This window comes from Xenopus tropicalis, chromosome 7 (assembly GCF_000004195.4).
Source record: "Xenopus tropicalis strain Nigerian chromosome 7, UCB_Xtro_10.0, whole genome shotgun sequence".
In the NCBI taxonomy this organism is placed as follows: domain Eukaryota; kingdom Metazoa; phylum Chordata; class Amphibia; order Anura; family Pipidae; genus Xenopus; species Xenopus tropicalis.
Genome location: NC_030683.2, coordinates 2418658 through 2437466, shown reverse-complemented (window position 1 = coordinate 2437466; position 18809 = coordinate 2418658). Strand labels below are relative to the sequence as shown.

The 18809-nt window shown below is 41.4% G+C and overlaps 1 protein-coding gene and 1 long non-coding RNA gene across 2 annotated transcripts; both read right to left on the bottom strand.

The window, feature by feature from the left end:
• Positions 1–658: 658 nt before the first annotated feature.
• LOC108644820 lies at positions 659–1609 on the bottom strand. The gene is made up of 2 exons (XR_001923351.2): positions 1571–1609; positions 659–1008 (listed from the first exon to the last, which is right to left on the bottom strand). It is a non-coding gene; the product is annotated as an uncharacterized LOC108644820 (long non-coding RNA).
• Positions 1608–6519, bottom strand: LOC116412126. The gene is made up of 11 exons (XM_031905722.1): positions 6511–6519; positions 6141–6228; positions 4660–4700; positions 4272–4377; positions 3865–3914; positions 3348–3471; positions 2826–2875; positions 2483–2606; positions 2186–2232; positions 1667–2005; positions 1608–1619 (listed from the first exon to the last, which is right to left on the bottom strand). The coding sequence occupies exons 1-11, from the start codon at positions 6517–6519 to the stop codon at positions 1608–1610; spliced, it is 990 nt and encodes a 329-aa protein (XP_031761582.1).
• Between the last annotated feature and the right edge of the window lie 12290 nt (positions 6520–18809).

Below are 18809 nucleotides of genomic sequence, written 5' to 3'. Positions count from 1 at the left end.
TGTAAAGTTGCACAACTGCAGCTGCACTATATGGGCCTAGATGAACCCTAAAGTATTATTACCCCTTCCAGTAATCGGAATTGTTTCAGTCAGTTTAATAGGATAAACAAAGCTCTGTACCGTATAATGTCTCGTGAGAAAGGAATGGCTAACATGGATTTAATCATTAGCCAAGCAGGCGGGTGGTGGGCTAGTGGCACAAAATAAATCCGGTTATGGAGCCAATGCTAGTGATTGCAGGACATATGGGAAATACAGTATGAACCCGAGCAAAACTATTTGTTTTTTGTACAAATTATAATTGTGAGATTCTAAAGGGAACCCTGCCATATAATAAGACACTGCCCCAGCCCCCGCCAGATCAATCCTATTTAAATCTGGGGCAATGCTGGGGGGGCAGAGGGGTCTCAGTGAGTATCAGCAGGAAGTGGCATCACTCCCGCAACCTGAGGGCGCGTTTAGGCCTAGGGTGGCACCTAAATACACCCCTGGGAGAGCGAGCTGTGGGGCAGCACATGTGAGAGTGTGCCCTTTATAATCCCTCCCCCGCTGAATGGGAGAAATATAGTTTTTGCATTGTCTGTAAGAAACCAAGCGTGTGTTTGTGGCACAAGGATAGGGAGCACATGGCGCAAAGGGCAAGTAATAATAATTCATATTAATCATAAGGCGTCCATTTTTATTTGGTTTAACAATAAGCATCTCTTATTTCCACAGAGACATTTCCACAGATAAGAGATGGGGATCAAAATACCCCACATGTGACCTGAGTCGCTACCAGAAAGTCCCTCCACCACCCCCCCATGCTTGTATATGGCACGGGCAGGGCCCCAGGGGATATAAATATACTTTCTGGCTCCTCATTGGTCAGTCTCTCCCCTGGGCCCCCCCACAGTTGAGGGTTCTGCTTTTTATAAAACACAGAGCGTTTCTGGATCTCCTGGCTCAGTCCATTCTGCTGCAGTTCCAGAGCTCGGGTTTCTTCTCGAATGCCTCCCAGTCTAATATCTGCAAAAAAAAAAAAACAAATAAAATCACACAAATGAAACCTTAAAAAGCAATAGGGGCCATTTAGCTACAAATAATATACGGTTACAGACCCTCCCAACCCAAGTGACTTTATATCCTGCGTCAATATTTATTTTGTATTAATTATCCTTTACACTAAGGGTTTCGGTACTGGGGAATTCTGACTGCCGCAAGGGCCTCAAAGGGTAAATTGTTTATGAGTGGGTTTATTCTATAGGCTGTATACTCAGATATGGTAACTGCACATACATTTTATTTAGTGGAAAAACTAGGGATGCACCAAATCCAGGATTCGGTTCGGGATTCGGCCAAATTTTGGCTGATCCAAATCCTTAAAATCACATATCTTTTTGTTACATAGCTGTTAATTTACTCAAGTACAGTTGTCAATAGCAACCAGTAAACAACAAGTCTTGGCAGTGTACTACAATTAATGGCCAATGGGAAGCTATTTAGCATCTATGAATGAGCCCTACGGCCTATGAAATATCATGGGAAAAAAGTCACGGATTTTATTATCCCTCCCAAACAAGGAACTTACTGGTTCTCCAGATCAAGATCTTCAATTTCCAGTTGCATCATAGAAGGATCTGGGGGGGGAAACAAATAATGGTTTAGCTACTAGTTTGTACCAAACACCATTACTGTACAGACATACTGATTGGCAAACATTACCTGGAGGGATCGGCCTAAGTACCTCCTCTTGGTCGATCGATTCTTTATCACTGTCATCCAGTATAAAGGGTACAGGTACCTCCTCTTGGTCGATCGATTCTCTATCACTGTCATCCAATATAAAGGGTACAGGTACCTCCTCTTGGTCGATCGATTCTCTATCACTGTCATCCAATATAAAGGGTACAGGTACCTCCTCTTGGTCGATCGATTCTCTATCACTGTCATCCAATATAAAGGGTACAGGTACCTCCTGTACCAAGGAACTATCAGCGGTAGAAGCAAAGCTGCTACCAGAATCCTGTAGCAATGAGAAGCAGAAAAAGGGGAATCTTAGGAACCTTTAAAGCCAAACTGGGAACGGGTGCAGGAATTACATTCATTTAACACAATGCTGTATAATATAAAATGATTAGAAATGAACAAATCCACAGATACAAAAGTCTTTTTCAAATTCTGTCCCTGGGCCCTGTGGCCTCACCTGTGAGGTAGAATCTTCATCTTCCATCCAGCAATGCGTTCTGACAGCTGGGGGAAAGAAAAGTAATGGTTAAACTACTGAACTTAATCAGTTTGTAGCTAATAGGAAGCCAATAGGAACCGTACTGATAAAATGATTGGGTAGGGGGTTCCTTACAGTCAAATGGTCAAGTTTGATCTTTTCTCAGTTGGGCTTTTAAAAAACTCGAATTTGCGGTACGATTTATATTTGTATAAATGGGGTAAGGGTCATATTTGCTATTTTGGAGCAGAAGGTCCTACCCCTTACAAACCTTACCTGGAGCAAATATTCTATTTAAAGCATCCTCCACCTCTATTTTAAACCACTTTATCAGACTGTCATAGGGTCCAACTTCATCGCTGTCCTGGGAGCCAATAGGTGGGATGTCGCTGCTACAGCCCTATAGTAGTAGGGGAAGTACAAAAGAGAATGTTAAGTAGTAACAATAAAATAAAATAAAAATCAATGCAATATTTTAGAACCAGGGGAATAATAAAACCATAGTTTACAGTGAAACTTCGTATAATGACTGACAGATAATGTACCCTGTCATGTAGCATTGTCACATAGGAAAAGCCAAGTTACTGATTTTACTATCCCTCCCAAACAAGGAACTTACCAGTGGCTCCAATTCAATATCTTCAATTTCCATTTGCATCGTAGGAGGATCTGGGGGGGGGGAAACAAATAATGGTTTAGCTACTAGTTTGTATCAAACACCATTACTGTACAGACATACAGATTGGGCAAATGTAAACCTGTCTTATTGTTTAAAGAAAATAGAAGAAAAATGTAGGAGGCTATTGCCGCTAAAGGTAGAGCCTGGCCCGTTGTTAGTGGTAATATTCAAGCAGCCATTCCTGACCAAGCCAAGCCCCTTTTTCCACAAAACCACACCCCCTGCTCACTTCTAATTAGGGATGCACCGAATCCACTATTTTAGAGTTCGACTGATCCCCCCCAAATCCTTTGTAAAAGATTTGGCTAAATCCCGAACTGACTGCAAATAAGGGAGGGTTAAAGAGAACTGCACTAAAAAATTTCAACTTTTGTGTTTATGTGACAAAACATCACATGATTTAAGGATTCGGTTTGGCCAGTAGCATTGATTTTGCCAAGTTTGACCCTTTACAAACCTTACCTGCATCAAATATTCTATTTAGCGCATCCTCCACCTCTATTTTAAACCACTTAATCAGACTGTCATAGGGTCCGACTTCATCGCTGTCCTGGGAGCCAATAGGTGGGATGTCGCTGCTACAGCCCTATAGTAGTACAAAAGAGAACGTTAAGAACCTGGGGTAAAAATAATACAAAACTCAATGCAAGAAGTGCGCTATTTTATAACCGTGAGAGTAGTAAAATCTCAGTTGACAGTGGATTTGTAACACAAAGCTCATTTCATGAGTAGCAAGTTAAGAATTCAAGTTCCCTAAGGCTGTGATAACGAGTGTATTAGTTGGCAGTAAGTAGCGCCACTGAGACTCCCTATACGTAGCTCTAAGGCTTAGTATAATGACTGACAGATAATGTACCCTATCCCGTATCTTGCTGGTCTCTGACCTTGAAAAAGGCAATTTCCCTGCCCTGTAAACAACTAGTTTGGAACAGTTTACTACAAGAAATGGCTAATGGCAACCTATTTACAACAAACTCACCAGTGGCTCCCGTTCATCATCTTCATCTTCGGTTTGTGTCAAACAGTAATCTGGGGGGGACAAATAATGGTTTAGCTACTAGTTTGTACCAAACACCATTAGAGACTGTACAGATTAAATGATTGGGCAAATGGAAAGACCCTTTGGGAGACTTTTTAGTTTTAGTCTTGGTTTAGTTAGTTTAGAAACTCACAAGGTTTTAGTTGGTGAAGATTTTCCCTTAATAAATACCAGACATTAGAGTGTTGACCCATAACTCAAATTGTTAATTTTGAGCTCTTAAAAACTCAAATCGTGAAAAAAAATCAATCTTGAACGTTGATAAATCTCCCTCTTCCATAATTAAATGGGGTTATGGGTCATATTTGCCGTTATGATCAGAGACTCCAGTTCCTAACGATCCTTACCTGGAGTGAGCGGCTTAAATAGCTCTCGCTGCTCCTCTTCACGCTCAAAGGCTTCAGGATATTCCGTAGAATACTCAGCCCAAGGTGCAAAGTAGCTGTCCCAATCCTATAACAAGGGCAAAAAACAGATCATCTTAAAGGAGCCCTGTCACCCAGACATAACAAGCTGTATGATAAAAGTCCTATTCAAATGAAACATGAAACCCAAACTCCTTTTTATCACCATACCCATACCCATTATAAAGGTGATTATAAATCCCAGCTGTCAATCATATATTGCCTGCCCCGCCTCTATTCCTTAGGCCTTAGGCATGGAGGCGGGGCTGACAATTACTTTCAATTACTTGCCATTCCATAGGGGCCCCCCCAAACAAGACCCAAAACTCACCACACGCATCTTGATCTTCTCACAGCATTTCTTAAAAGAAACTGGGGGAAAAACAAAACAAACAGTATATAAAATATCCACCATTTTGATATTATGGAATCTATTTACAAACTATGGGAATATTGGGGTGTAGCTGCTGTGGGCGTGCCCAGTGCATCCCAGTACTGTTTGTTCCTGTTAGCCAATAGTGTGAGACCAAGATCCTTTGTCAATGGACCACAATGCTTTTTGGATTCTATTAAGGGGATTATTTCCCTGAATAAGAAATCTGTACAGGTATGGGACCCATTATCCAGAATGCTCAGAACCTTGTGTTCTCCAGATAAGGGTTTTTACGTAATTTGGAGTCATTAAGTCATTTTATCATAGTTGAGACCAAGTACTGTACAAGGTTCTGTTTTATTATTACAGAGAAAAGGGAATCATTTAACCATTAAATAAACCCAATAGGGCTGTTCTGCCCCAATAAGGGGTAATTATATCTTAGTTGAGATCAAGTACAGGTACTGTTTTATTATTACAGAGAAAAGGGAATCATTTAACCATTAAATAAACCCAATAGGGCTGTTCTGCCCCAATAAGGGGTAATTATATCTTAGTTGGGATCAAGTACAGGTACTGTTTTATTATTACAGAGAAAAGGGAATCATTTAACCATTAAATAAACCCAATAGGGCTGTTCTGCCCCAATAAGGGGTAATTATATCTTAGTTGGGATCAAGTACAGGTACTGTTTTATTATTACAGAGAAAAGGGAATCATTTAACCATTAAATAAACCCAATAGGGCTGTTCTGCCCCAATAAGGGGTAATTATATCTTAGTTGAGATCAAGTACAGGTACTGTTTTATTATTACAGAGAAAAGGGAATCATTTAACCATTAAATAAACCCAATAGGGCTGTTCTGCCCCAATAAGGGGTAATTATATCTTAGTTGGGATCAAGTACAGGTACTGTTTTATTATTACAGAGAAAAGGGAATCATTTAACCATTAAATAAACCCAATAGGGCTGTTCTGCCCCAATAAGGGGTAATTATATCTTAGTTGAGATCAAGTACAGGTACTGTTTTATTATTACAGAGAAAAGGGAATCATTTAACCATTAAATAAACCCAATAGGGCTGTTCTGCCCCAATAAGGGGTAATTATATCTTAGTTGGGATCAAGTACATGTACTGTTTTATTATTACAGAGAAAAAAGAAATCGTTTTCAAAAATCTGAATTATTTGATTAAAATGGAGTCTATAGGAGATGGCCTTTCCGTAATTCGGAGCTCTCTGGATATCTGTGTCCAGATAACAGATCCCATACCTGTATATTAGCAAAGAGCAGACCAATCCCTTACTCAGTAGCAAGTACAGTATTTAGAATTCATTAGCATGTCAGTGATTGGATATAATTGGGCTGGATATGGAGCCTCTGGGGACACAATGATTAATTGATCCTATTTGTTCTTTATTCTCCCTAAAATCCTTACTTGGAGTGTACGGCTTCATTTCGAGCTCAAAGGCTTCAGGATATTCCGTAGAATACTCAGCCGAAGATGCAAAGTAGCTATCCAAATCCTATAACAAGGGCAAAAAACAGATCATCTTAAAGGAGCCCTGTCACCCAGACATAACAAGCTGTATGATAAAAGTCCTATTCAAATGAAACATGAAACCCAAACTCCTTTTTATCACCATACCCATACCCATTATAAAGGTGATTATAAATCCCAGCTGTCAATCATATATTGCCTGCCCCGCCCCTATTCCTTAGGCCTTAGGCATAGAGGCGGGGCTGACAATTACTTTCAATTACTTGCCATTCCATAGGGGCCCCCCCAAACAAGACCCAAAACTCACCACACGCATCTTGATCTTCTCACAGCATTTCTTAAAAGAAACTGGGGGAAAAAACAAAACAAACAGTATATAAAATATCCACCATTTTGATATTATGGAATCTATTTACAAACTATGGGAATATTGGGGTGTAGCTGCTGTGGGCGTGCCCAGTGCATCCCAGTACTGTTTGTTCCTGTTAGCCAATAGCGTGAGACCAAGGTCCTTTGTCAATGGATCACAATGCTTGTTGGATTCTAGTAACGGGATTATTTCCCTGAATAAGAAATCTGTACAGGTATGGGACCCATTATCCCGAATGGTCAGAACCTTGTGTTCTCCAGATAAGGGTATTTACGTAATTTGGAGTCATAGATAACAGATCCCATACCTGTATATTAGCAAAGAGCAGCCCAATCCCTTACTCAGTAGCAAGTACAGTATTTAGAATTCATTAGCATGTCAGTGATTGGATATAATTGGGCTGGATATGGAGCCTCTGGGGACACAATGATAAATTGATCCTATTTGTTCTTTATTCTCCCTAAAATCCTTACTTGGAGTGTACGGCTTCATTTCTTCTTTTGCCTCTTCATAGGGAAGTTCAGGTTCCTCTGCAATATCGCTACAGCAGGGCTATAGGGGGAACGAGCCAAAGTCAGAAGCATTTTAGGAGAAAATGAAATAGAAACTGGGGCAAAATAATATGTAAAAAACAGTATGAAATAAAAAGATTTGAAATTAAAATGTTGAAGGCGGTTGGTGAATTTTTCATTGAGGTTTTTGTGGCTTTTTGCACCTAATAAATACCAGTCATTCGAGTCTTTTCAAGTGCAAAAAACTTCAATTTGAGAAAAAAAATCGAGTGTTGATAAATCACCCCCCTCCAAATCAGCCAATCAGGTTCTGCCCTCTCTATTCCCTTGTTACTGTGATAGGAGACACAGCCTTACCCTCCGACATCCAAAAAGTCTTGATATTCTTTTTCGGAGTTTTTTGAATCTTCCAGATTTTTCTATAGTGCAAAATAGAGGCGTTTCAAACTCACAGCATTTATTTATTTATTTATTTATAAGAATTAGTAGAAACAGTAGAACGGAAAGCCCATTCTATAATATATTTAATATGTTTAGATAGATAGATAGATAGATAGATAGATAGATAGATAGATAGATAAATAGAACGATGATAGATAGATAAATAGAACGATGATAGATAGATAAATAGAACAATGATGGATAGAGATAGATAGATAGATAGATAGATAGATAGATGATAGAGAAATATAGAGAGAAAGATTCTGCACTTGGTGCGTTTTTCTCACCTTTAGGCTGATCAGGTGTAACATCGTTGATATGGATGTTATCCTTTGGGGAGAGATAAATTACAAGATAACATTAAGAATTTTTGGTTTATATAATCAAAAAGGAAAGTAAGTGCAAAATACAGAAGAAAAAGAGATTCCCAAACTGCAGACAGGGCACAGAGTCAATATTCCAGTTTATTCACTTAGAGCCTTATTTATCAAAATCAAATGTGTAAAAGAAAAAAATCGTCAAAAAACTCAATTATTTAAAAATATATATTACAGGAAAAGGAAAGTTTCAGCCTCACCTGGTTATTTTGTCCAAAGATATTTTTAAAGAATTTTCGCATTCTTTCACTCATTTCTGAGTTAATCTTAAATAAGAAATAATAATGAAATAAAGTTAAATGATATCAGGGTTTGTGTTCACCTTTTATTACTACGATCAAAGGAACAGGCTTAATGCTGAGCACAATATATTATTAGTGAATAAGCCCCCCTACTCATTCCCTATTTTGTATTTTTAATTACAGTCACCCCCCCAGCCAGTAAATCCCCAGCTAGGGCCGGAATTACAAATGTACTGGCAATATATACGTTACATGTAATACCCTATGAATCCCCCCTTCCCTGACCCTCTCCGCTGATGGATTACCCCTTATAAGTACAGACCTGCCTATACTCCACCCATTTCCCTGCTCACTCCGCCCATTTCCCCACCCACTTCACCTATTGCCCCACCCCATGTGACGCCCCAGCTGCTCCCCCAACCTGAAGGCTGGTGTAAATGTGAAAAAAGATGCCAACCCTATTTTTATACATCATTAAACAATACAAATGGTTTATGTACTTTTGGTGTTATGTGTAATTGATTAGGATTGTAATTTACTCCCAGTGTAAAATCATTTATATGGTAGATACAATCATGTATTAGTACCAAGCAGCAAAAAGCTGCCAAATTGGCTCCTTGACCTGCATAGGCTGCCATTATGGTCTGATTATTGGCCGGCCGGGGGTTAATAACTGGACCAGTTTGGTTTGGCCCAGAATGCAGTTGGACAATCATTTTGTGACTTGGCTTAATGTGTATGGCCAGCTCTAGGCCTGTCCCAATCTGACTCCTGCATGGGGTTGCCAATTGGCCAGTATGTTACCGGACTGCTTCATGCCAATGTTATTAATAGGAAAAAGCTAAAAGTATAGGAAGGCCGGTATTTTTCCCATAAAGGTGGCAGCTACTCCTGCAGGGAAAGTGGCAGATTGCAGAGAGGGGGATAGTGAGGGGCAACGAGATTATTTCAGAAACAGCACCGAATGTTCAACTGATCGTATTTAGACGTTATTCATTTACTGTTAATTATTTCCATGATCTGAAGCTTTTACTATCATTGTCATTTTGGCAATATTTTCCCTTTATTCACAGTTTTATCAAGATAAACAACATCCCAATGACCTATACTGTAAATATACATTTATAACTAGGCAACAGATTTAAGGCTGATGGAACTGTACAAAAGGCACCAGGGATACTGGGAGTTACAGTTAAACAGCAGCCAAAGGCTTCACATTTACAGGCCTATAGTGTCCAACCTGACAACATATTCCCTCGTTAAATAAATCCAATATAAACAATTAATGACATTTGCAATTAATGAAAACAAAAATAGTCTTTGCACTTACAGAATTTGAAATAAGTTGAATTAGTCGAAAAACTTTTTTGCACCGAAAAAGACGCAATGCGACTTCAACGGTGACAAATCAGCAAGTGACACTGACCGGGTAGTGAATCCATGTAAACAACCCGACTAGCTATGACATCACAATGTTCATTGCCATGGCAACAAAGCCTGAATCCTCTACACAGGATCCCTGGCAGTTTAGATAGTGATGACATCACAATGCCATTCCTGGCGCAAAGCCAGCACAGTCTGGCTCCAATAACAATCATTCTATTGGCTAAAGATGATGCTAATGAATGATTTTATTGACAGAAACAGTACAAACCATTTGTTTACTTGCATAATTATTGTGTTAAATAAAGAAACCTCTGAACCGTATAATGTCTTGTGAGAAAGGAATGGCTAACATGGATTTAATCATTAGCCAAGCAGGCAAAGTGGTGGGCTAGTGGCACAAAATAAATCCGGTTATGCAGCCAATGCTAGTGATTGCAGGACATATGGGAAATAAAGTATGAACCCGAGCAAAACTATTTGTTTTTTGTACAAATTATAATTGTGAGATTCTAAAGGGAACCCTGCCATATCCCTCAAAGACTTAAGACTAACGCCCTTCTTCATTCACTAAAATTGCCAATAGCGCTTTATTTTTCCAGGCGTCACCCAGGGACGCAGTTCTCTTCCATCTTACTGCCCCGACTTGCACACATTTTTGTATAATCTTTTTTAACAAAAAAAATTGTATAAAATGTACCCAAAGAATTTTCCTGTGTTACCTATTTCTAAACCTCCTTTATTGTCCATTTTTACTGCTATTATGTATATTCTCCTACATCAATTGGATCTTATTATAAGTCCAGTGGTGCAAACCCCATAGTCGCAGAGGGGCCTAGGGAACAGGGGGGGCCTGGATCACAGGGACTGCTTCCTCTATAGCTGTAAAGTCTTCTCTCCCCACTCACAAGTAGCAGAGTGGCTAGAGAGGGAAGACTCAGGCAGGAAAAAGATGCTAGCATGGGGTGGGGCAGAAGACATTGGCAGAGGGGGTCATTGCTCCCACCGCATAATGGCAAGTGGGCCCATTGTCTAAGGGGTGGGCCCCTGGGCTCCCAGTCTGACACTGGGAATGGCTGCCCCCGGGGCTACACACTATATAAACGTTGCTTTAATTAAAAAAATTGATTTGTGTAAGTTAAAAATGTGTACACTGAACACTTTGGTTTAAATGGAGGGCTGGAGTGATAGTCCCTCCTCTTCCTGTGGGTATATAACACTTGTTTGTATTTGTACTATTAGGCTTGATAAAGGGCTGGGTTGAAGCCCGAAACATTGCCTTGTGCACTTGAGTAAAAGTCACATTTTTTCAACATAACCGGAGTGCTGCTGTTTTTCATCTCTACATTGTTTTCCATAGAGGATGGCGCTGCCACCTGTCATATTGAGCCCCAAATTCTCCCACAAATCACAGACACTGCTCTTCCATCCGCTGTGAGAAAATGTCCCAGGAAAGAGAGTGAGAAAGACAATGACAGAACATGAGAATGAGTAGGGGAAGGGTATGAGAGACAGAGACCAGAATGTGGGTTGTGTTTACACAAACAAGGCAACTGTATCAGAGGGGGATCTGTAACATGATAGTGAAAGGGGGTGCTGACTGTTACTGAGGTGGGATAAGGGGTACTCAAGCTGCTGGAGGTTGAACGCATGGAAACCTGCCTCACTTCCCCGTCCCAGGCCTGAATTTCCTGTTTCCGGGAGGCGGAGTCAGCAGACAGTATGGCATTGATAGCAGCTGAACCTGAGAGAAATCAGCACTGTCATATAATGTACATCCACAAGTGCAATTTCAAATACAATCATGATGTTTGTTCTCCCCGCAACGTTGCATTTCCCCCAGAATTTTAGCATCACTGTAGGAGCAAGGTGGTGATGTGCAGGCAAATGCATGGAGCTTATGGAAGAGCTGGAGTTTATTGCATGTACTTAATATGATGATATAATTGTGAGCTGAGTCTCTAGGCAAGTTACGTAGCTTTCTAAGCAGTTTCTGCAGAAGTTACGTAACTTTTGCGCCGCGACAGGGCCCCTCTAAGAAAGAAGATTTCACAGGGCCCGGTACAGTTGTACCCCCTCTAGCCCCTGAAGGCAACCTATCACATGACCCATGCATTCTCTTAACTGCCCTTTTACCTGCTCAGATTTAGTGTAATGGCACACTAGGAGATTAGTTGCTGCTGGTAAGTCTGAGCTACCGCAGACGACTAATCTCATGAAAATGCTCCCCCGCCAGCAGCAATCCGGCCCACACACCCACATGCCCGGTGAAATAAGGTCCAACAGGACTAGGGCCCACCGGGTTTTTATCCAATGCCCTATTGGCAACTCCAACCCCATACCCCAATATCCCAGTTTGGGTGCCAGTGTACTGGGCTGTTTGCTGATCCCCAAGATGGCTGCTGGGAGCAGAAGGGACAGAGCTAAAGGAGGAGGCGCTGCTGCTAAAACTAAATATGTACTTTTCATTTAAATAAAAATGTATACAATATATTCACTCAAAATGTTATTATTGCCTCATTCATTAAGCTAAAGCTATCATAACAAGGCAAATGTGAGGTAAAAACTTTTTTATATATAAGATATAAATTAATCTTTTTGTTTAATCAGTGTTTTACTTTAATGTTAATGAGGCTTTTTGCACCTATTGTTCTAGGGTTAGACGGAAAATTGCCTATTAATCTCCATTAATACGTTAATGACCCCCCAATGGGGCTCCTACCAGGGGTGTGAAATGGAGACTGGGTGAAACAAAGCAAAACAGAAGAGCTTAGAATTTATCTGACAGGGCTACACTGAGCTTTACTCCATTTTAAAAATGGCGGAGAAATGTTGTTTAAAAGTCAAATTCACAAAAGTGTCTGTAAACGGTCTTTCTTTCACCACAAACCGAAACGTGGCGGTTGAGTCGAAATTTAGGTGTATTTCTGTTTGTGAATATGGAGAAAGTGTTTTCCACCAGTTTTTCTACTACTTTTACCTCAGAAAAGGTCTCTCTCCACCTTTGTGAGTTTCCCCCCATTGAGTCCATACACTTCCAATCCCTCTCCCCCAGCCAAAGCATTTCAAGTTAGCAGCAAGAAGAAAAGCAGGGCCTCACGTCAAGCTCCAAAATAAAAAAATATATTTGTTTTCTCTTTGGAAAAACGAACTTTCAATGTGCCATTAACAGATGCATTTTGAAAAAAAACCAAACGTTTTCCCATGACAGCATTCACATCAAATATCCTCCCTGAGACTGCTCATTCAGACAGCACTCTCACAATTCAAATGTGATAGGCGAGAGCCTTACAGTCAATTTAAAGCTTTATTATCACGGGGGGGTACGTTGGTTGATGAAAACGGGGAAAAAGCTGAAATTTTGAACTCTTATTTTTCATCTGTCTATACATCTGAGGAGCCAGATAATGAAGGCTTCCCTTGTAATATGCCCAGTTCTAGTAATTTAGCTACTGACGCATGGGTCACTCGGGAGGAAATTCAAAAGAGACTTGAACATGTAAAGGTAAACAAAGGTCCAGGGCCGGATGGGATTCATCCCAGGGTATTAAATGAGCTGAGCGCTGTGATTGCCAAACCTCTTCACTTAATTTTTCAGGATTCATTGAGGTCTGGCATGGTGCCAAGAGACTGGCGGATTGCTAATGTGGTGCCGTTATTTAAAAAGGGATCCCGTTCTCAGCCTGAAAACTATAGGCCTGTTAGTCTGACATCAGTAGTAGGAAAACTTTTGGAAGGGGTAATAAGGGATAGGGTACTTGAATACATTGCAGTTCACAATACTATTAGTTTGTGCCAGCATGGTTTTATGCGTAACAGATCTTGCCAGACTAATTTAGTTGCCTTTTATGAGGAGTGAGTAGGAACCTTGATGCTGGAATGGCAGTTGATGTCATCTACTTGGACTTTGCTAAAGCGTTTGATACAGTACCTCACAGAAGGTTAATGATCAAATTAAGGAATATTGGCCTAGAACATAATATTTGTAATTGGATAGAGAACTGGCTGAAGGATAGAGTACAAAGAGTGGTTGTAAATGGAACATTTTCTAATTGGACCAGTGTGGTTAGTGGAGTACCGCAGGGGTCAGTCCTTGGGCCTTTGCTGTTTAACTTGTTTATTAATGACCTGGAGGTGGGCATAGACAGTATTGTTTCTATTTTTGCTGATGACACTAAATTGTGCAAAACTATAAGTTCCATGCAGGATGCTGCCGCTTTGCAGAGCGATTTGACAAAATTAGATAACTGGGCAGCAAACTGGAAAATGAGGTTCAATGTTGATAAGTGCAAAGTTATGCACTTTGGTAGAAATAATATAACGCAAACTATCTACTGAATGGTAGTGTGTTGGGGGTTTCCTTAATGGAGAAGGATCTAGGGGTTTTTGTTGATAACAAGTTGTCTAATTCCAGGCAGTGTCATTCTGTGGCTACTAAAGCAATAAAGTGCTGTCTTGTATAAAAAAGGGCATTGACTCAAGGGATGAGAACATAATTTTGCCCCTTTATAGGTCCCTGGTAAGGCCTCACCTTGAGTATGCAGTGCAGTTTTGGGCTCCAGTCCTTAAGAAGGATATTAATGAGCTGGAGAGAGTGCAGAGACGTGCAACTAAACTGGTTAAGGGGATGGAAGATTTAAACTATGAGGTTAGACTGTCGAGGTTGGGTTGTTTTCTCTGGAAAAGAGGCGCTTGCGAGGGGACATGATTACTCTGTACAAGTACATTAGAGGGGATTATAGGCAGTTGGGGGATGTTCTTTTTTCCCATAAAAACAATCAACGCACCAGAGGTCACCCCTTTAGATTAGAGGAACGGAGCTTCCATTTGAAGCAGCGTAGGTGGTTTTTCACGGTGAGGGCAGTGAGGTTATGGAATGCCCTTCCTAGTGATGTGGTAATGGCAGATTCTGTTAATGCCTTTAAGAGGGGCCTGGATGAGTTCTTGATCAATCAGAATATCCAAGGCTATTGTGATACTAATATCTACAGTTAGTACTAGTGGTTGTATTTATAGTTTATGTATGTGAGTATAGATTGGTAGGTGTGGGTTAGGTGTGCTGGGTTTACTTGGATGGGTTGAACTTGATGGACACAGGTCTTTTTTCAACCCTATGTAACTATGTAACTATATGTAACTATGTAACCTCAAAACCAGAGTTGCCTTAACTGTGCCAATTGCCATAGAATGCTTGTACCAGACATTGCTGTATCTTTCTGAAAAGCCTGTGAGCCCAAGGTTACTGACTGCTTCCTGGCACATATTTACAATGCAATTTTGAGAAATAGATGATTTTAGTTTTACTTCTAGATATTTTTGAGATTTGTGAATGGGTTTTTGTCAGTACACAATTTTTCAGATATTTTTCCCAGAGAAATTCCAGTTTTCTTTAATATAACTCCCATACTTTGTGTAATACTGGCCAGGCCAGTGAGATACTGACCAGGAGGCTGTTCAGGGGGCCTGGTGTCAACAAGGCCCAGTAAAGCTGTTTGGCATTAAAATGTTTAGATGATTTTGTGGAGTTGGCAGTTGGTAGTTTCTTGGGTCCCCAGGAGCTGCCCCAGACTTTTCCAGGGCACTGTATATCAAGTCATTCACATGCAGTAAATCTAAGAAATGAACAATACTGAAAAGAACAATTAGTGGAACTGAGCAAAAATAGGGGCTTTGTGTTATAAAAGGGAAAAACATGAGAGAGAAGTGAGACAGAGAGATGGAGCCCAGGGACTGTCAGTATAATAATGATAATAACGATTATACTGGGAGCAAACCAAGGGGTTGGTGGGTACAGAGCCTGTGCTACAGAACCGTATGGGCCTCAAGCTGAACTGGGCACCGAATCTCATAATTATACTCGCCTGTGTCTGATAGGAGGAACTGGAGGGGCAGATACAGGATTAGTGGGTAACACAAGATTGCTTTCCTGCAACTGCAGAAAGAACTACCCCAGTTCTACCACCAGTGATGCCAAGCTGCCAACTCTGTTCTCCATATATCAGACTCACACTGGCTGGGTATAACTGGGCATGGGCAAAAATCTCCTGCAAATTCCCCCCTAGGTAGTGATGGGGTACAGCAGCCCCCCGGTGTTACTGAGCAACAAGTCCCGGCACTCACTGAGGCCAATAATCCGCCATTATATATGTAACCTCTATTTCTGCTCAATAGCTGCCTTCCCCGACTAGTACCAGAGTTATCAGCAGTGTCATATAATGTACATCCACAAGTGCAATTTCAAATGCAATCATGATGTTTGTTCTCCCCGTAAGGTTGCATTTTCCCCAGAATTTAGCATCACTGTAGGAGCAAGGTGGTGATGTGCAGGCAAATGCATGGAGCTTATGGAAGAGCTGGAGTTTATTGCATGTATTTAAAATGATGATATAATTGTGAGCTGAGTCCCACATCAGACTTTCCCATGCCAGTCAGTGTGTGTAACAGCTCTGCTACCTACAGACTGGCAGCGGCTCCTCCTTCACTGCTTGTTCTTACCACTGGGTCACCTTCCTGTGAGATCTGATGGCACCATGGCAACCAGGGCCGCCATCAGAAACAAATTATTTATATGGGGCCCCCCATGAACACAATTGTGCGGTACCAAAATATTGGCCACGTCCCTTATGTGTGTAATATAAACAGCTGATATTACTCTATAATAAGCAGTTCATATAAACAGTCAAAGTGAATAATAAAGTGCTAATAAGTCAGTCAGTTCATTGGGGGTCAGTGGAATTTAATCTTAAGTTTTTTCATTCATTGGGGGTCAGTGGGTTTGTCCCTGCAAAGCTTCTCTGCATTGGCTTTTACTTCATACACAAGTTACGTAAGTTTCTAGGCAAGTTACGTAGCTTTCTAAGCAGTTTTTGCAGAAGTTACGTAACTTTTGCGCCGCGACGGGGCCCCTCTAAGAAAGAAGATTTCACAGGGCCCAGTACAGTTGTACCCCCTCTACCCCCCTGAAGGCAACCTATCACATGACCAATGCATTCTCTCAACTGCCCCTGTTACCTGTTCAGATTTAGTGTAATGGCACACTAGGAGTTAGTTGTTGCTGGTAAGTCTGAGCTACCGCAGATGACTAATCTCATGAAAATGCTCCCCCGCTGGCAATTATGTGAATACCGGAGGGGAAACAAATTGCGCTATGCTAATGTTTTCTAGATTTCTGTGAAATTCCACTTCTCTACCAAGATTTAAGGGCCTAAATACCTTCTTCATGGGAAAAAGTGAATCAAGGGCCCACCCCCCGCACTAATCTGCCCCGCACTACTTCTCTAGCTCCTACTGATTACTGGCCAGCAGCAATCCGGCCCACACACCAACCTGCCCGGTGAAACAAGGTCCAACAGGACTAGGGCCCACCGGGTTTTTATCCAATGCCCTATTTGGCCCACTCCAACCCTGTACCCCAATATCCCAGTTTGGGTGCCAGTGTTCTGGGCTGTTTGCTGATCCCCAAGATGGTTGCTGGGAACAGAAGGGACACAGCTAAAGGAGGGGGCACTGGCTGCCTAAACTAAAAATTTACTTTTCATTTAAATAAAAATGTATACAATATATTCACTCAAAATATTATTATTGCCTCATTCATTAAGCTAAAGCTATCATAACAAGGCAAATGTGAGGTAAAAACTTTTTTATATATAAGATATAAATGAATCTTTTTGTTTAATCAGTGTTTTACTTTAATGTTAATGAGGCTTTTTGCACCTATTGTTCCCCCAGAGGTGGGAAATGGACACAAAACAGAAAGCTTAGAATTTATCTGACAGGGTTACAACTGAGCTTTACTCCATTTTTAAAAATGGCGGAGACAAAATTCAGGAAAGAATGTTGTTAAAATGTCGTATAAACGTTGTTTAAATGACAAAACTCACAAAAGTGGTCTGTAAACTGTCTTTCTTTTGCCAAAAACTGAACCGTGGCAGTTGAGTCGGAATTTAGGTGGATTTCTGTTTGTGAATATGGAGAAAGTGTTTTCCAGCAGTTTTTCCACAACTTTTACCTCAGAAAAGGTCTCTCTCCACCTTTGTGAGTTCCCCCCATTGAGTCCATACACTTCCAATCCCTCTCCCCCAGCCAAAGCATTTCAAGTTAGCAGCAAGAAGAAAAGCAGGGCCTCACCTCCAAAATAAACATTAAAAAATATGTTTTCTCTTCTGAAAAATGAACTTGCAATGTGCCATTAACAGATGCATTTTGAAAACAAACGTTTTCCCATGACAGCATTCACATCAAATATCCTCCCTGAGACTGTTCATTCCTGACAGCACTCTCACAATTCAAATGTGATAGGCGAGAGCCTTACAGTCAATTTAAAGCCACATAACCTCAAAACCAGAGTTGCCTTAACTGTGCCAATTGCCAGAGAATGCTATTGGGGCAAAAGTGCAGCTACCAAGGTCGGACTGGGGGGTGCAAGACCCAGGCCTCCCAGGGGCCCCACACCCCCCCCAAGGGGCCCCACCCTGGCCCCCACACCCCCTCTGGGGGCCTGCCTAACTCCCTCCCCCAAACATGCCTGCTTTAGTTTTACCTTAGGCACGATGGGGGAGATCTTTGGGGTGGGGTAGTCCCACGGGGGATCGGTCTGGGCCGGCAGGGCCCACCGGGTTTTTCCCAGTCCGACCCTGGCCAGTTACATGCCACTCTTTGAGGGCAATTGGGAGTTCAGATGTTGTCAGTTCTGCTTGACAGAATGCCATCCATTCATTAGGTGCTAGTGCTGACACAGCCCACAGTGGGACCCATGGGCCCCCAGAATCACAAGATGTGCAAGAGGAGGCAGGGATGGAAGTAGGCGCTGCCCAGTGTAGAGATTGCAGCTTTAGCCGCAAGTACCTATAGAATGGCATTTTCCATGCCACCATTGTGTGTAAAGTTGCACAACTGCAGCTGGCACTATATGGGGCCTAGATGAACCCTAAAGTATATTACCCCTTCCAGTAATCGGAATTGTTCAGTCAGTTTAAAGGATAAAGAAACCTCTGTACCGTATAATGTCTCGTGAGAAAGGAATGGCTAACATGGATTTAATCATTAGCCAAGCAGGCGGGTGGTGGGCTAGTGGCACAAAATAAATCCGGTTATGGAGCCAATGCTAGTGATTGCAGGACATATGGGAAATACAGTATGAACCCGAGCAAAACTATTTGTTTTTTGTACAAATTATAATTGTGAGATTCTAAAGGGAACCCTGCCATATAATAAGACACTGCCCCAGCCCCCGCCAGATCAATCCTATTTAAATCTGGGGCAATGCTGGGGGGGCAGAGGGG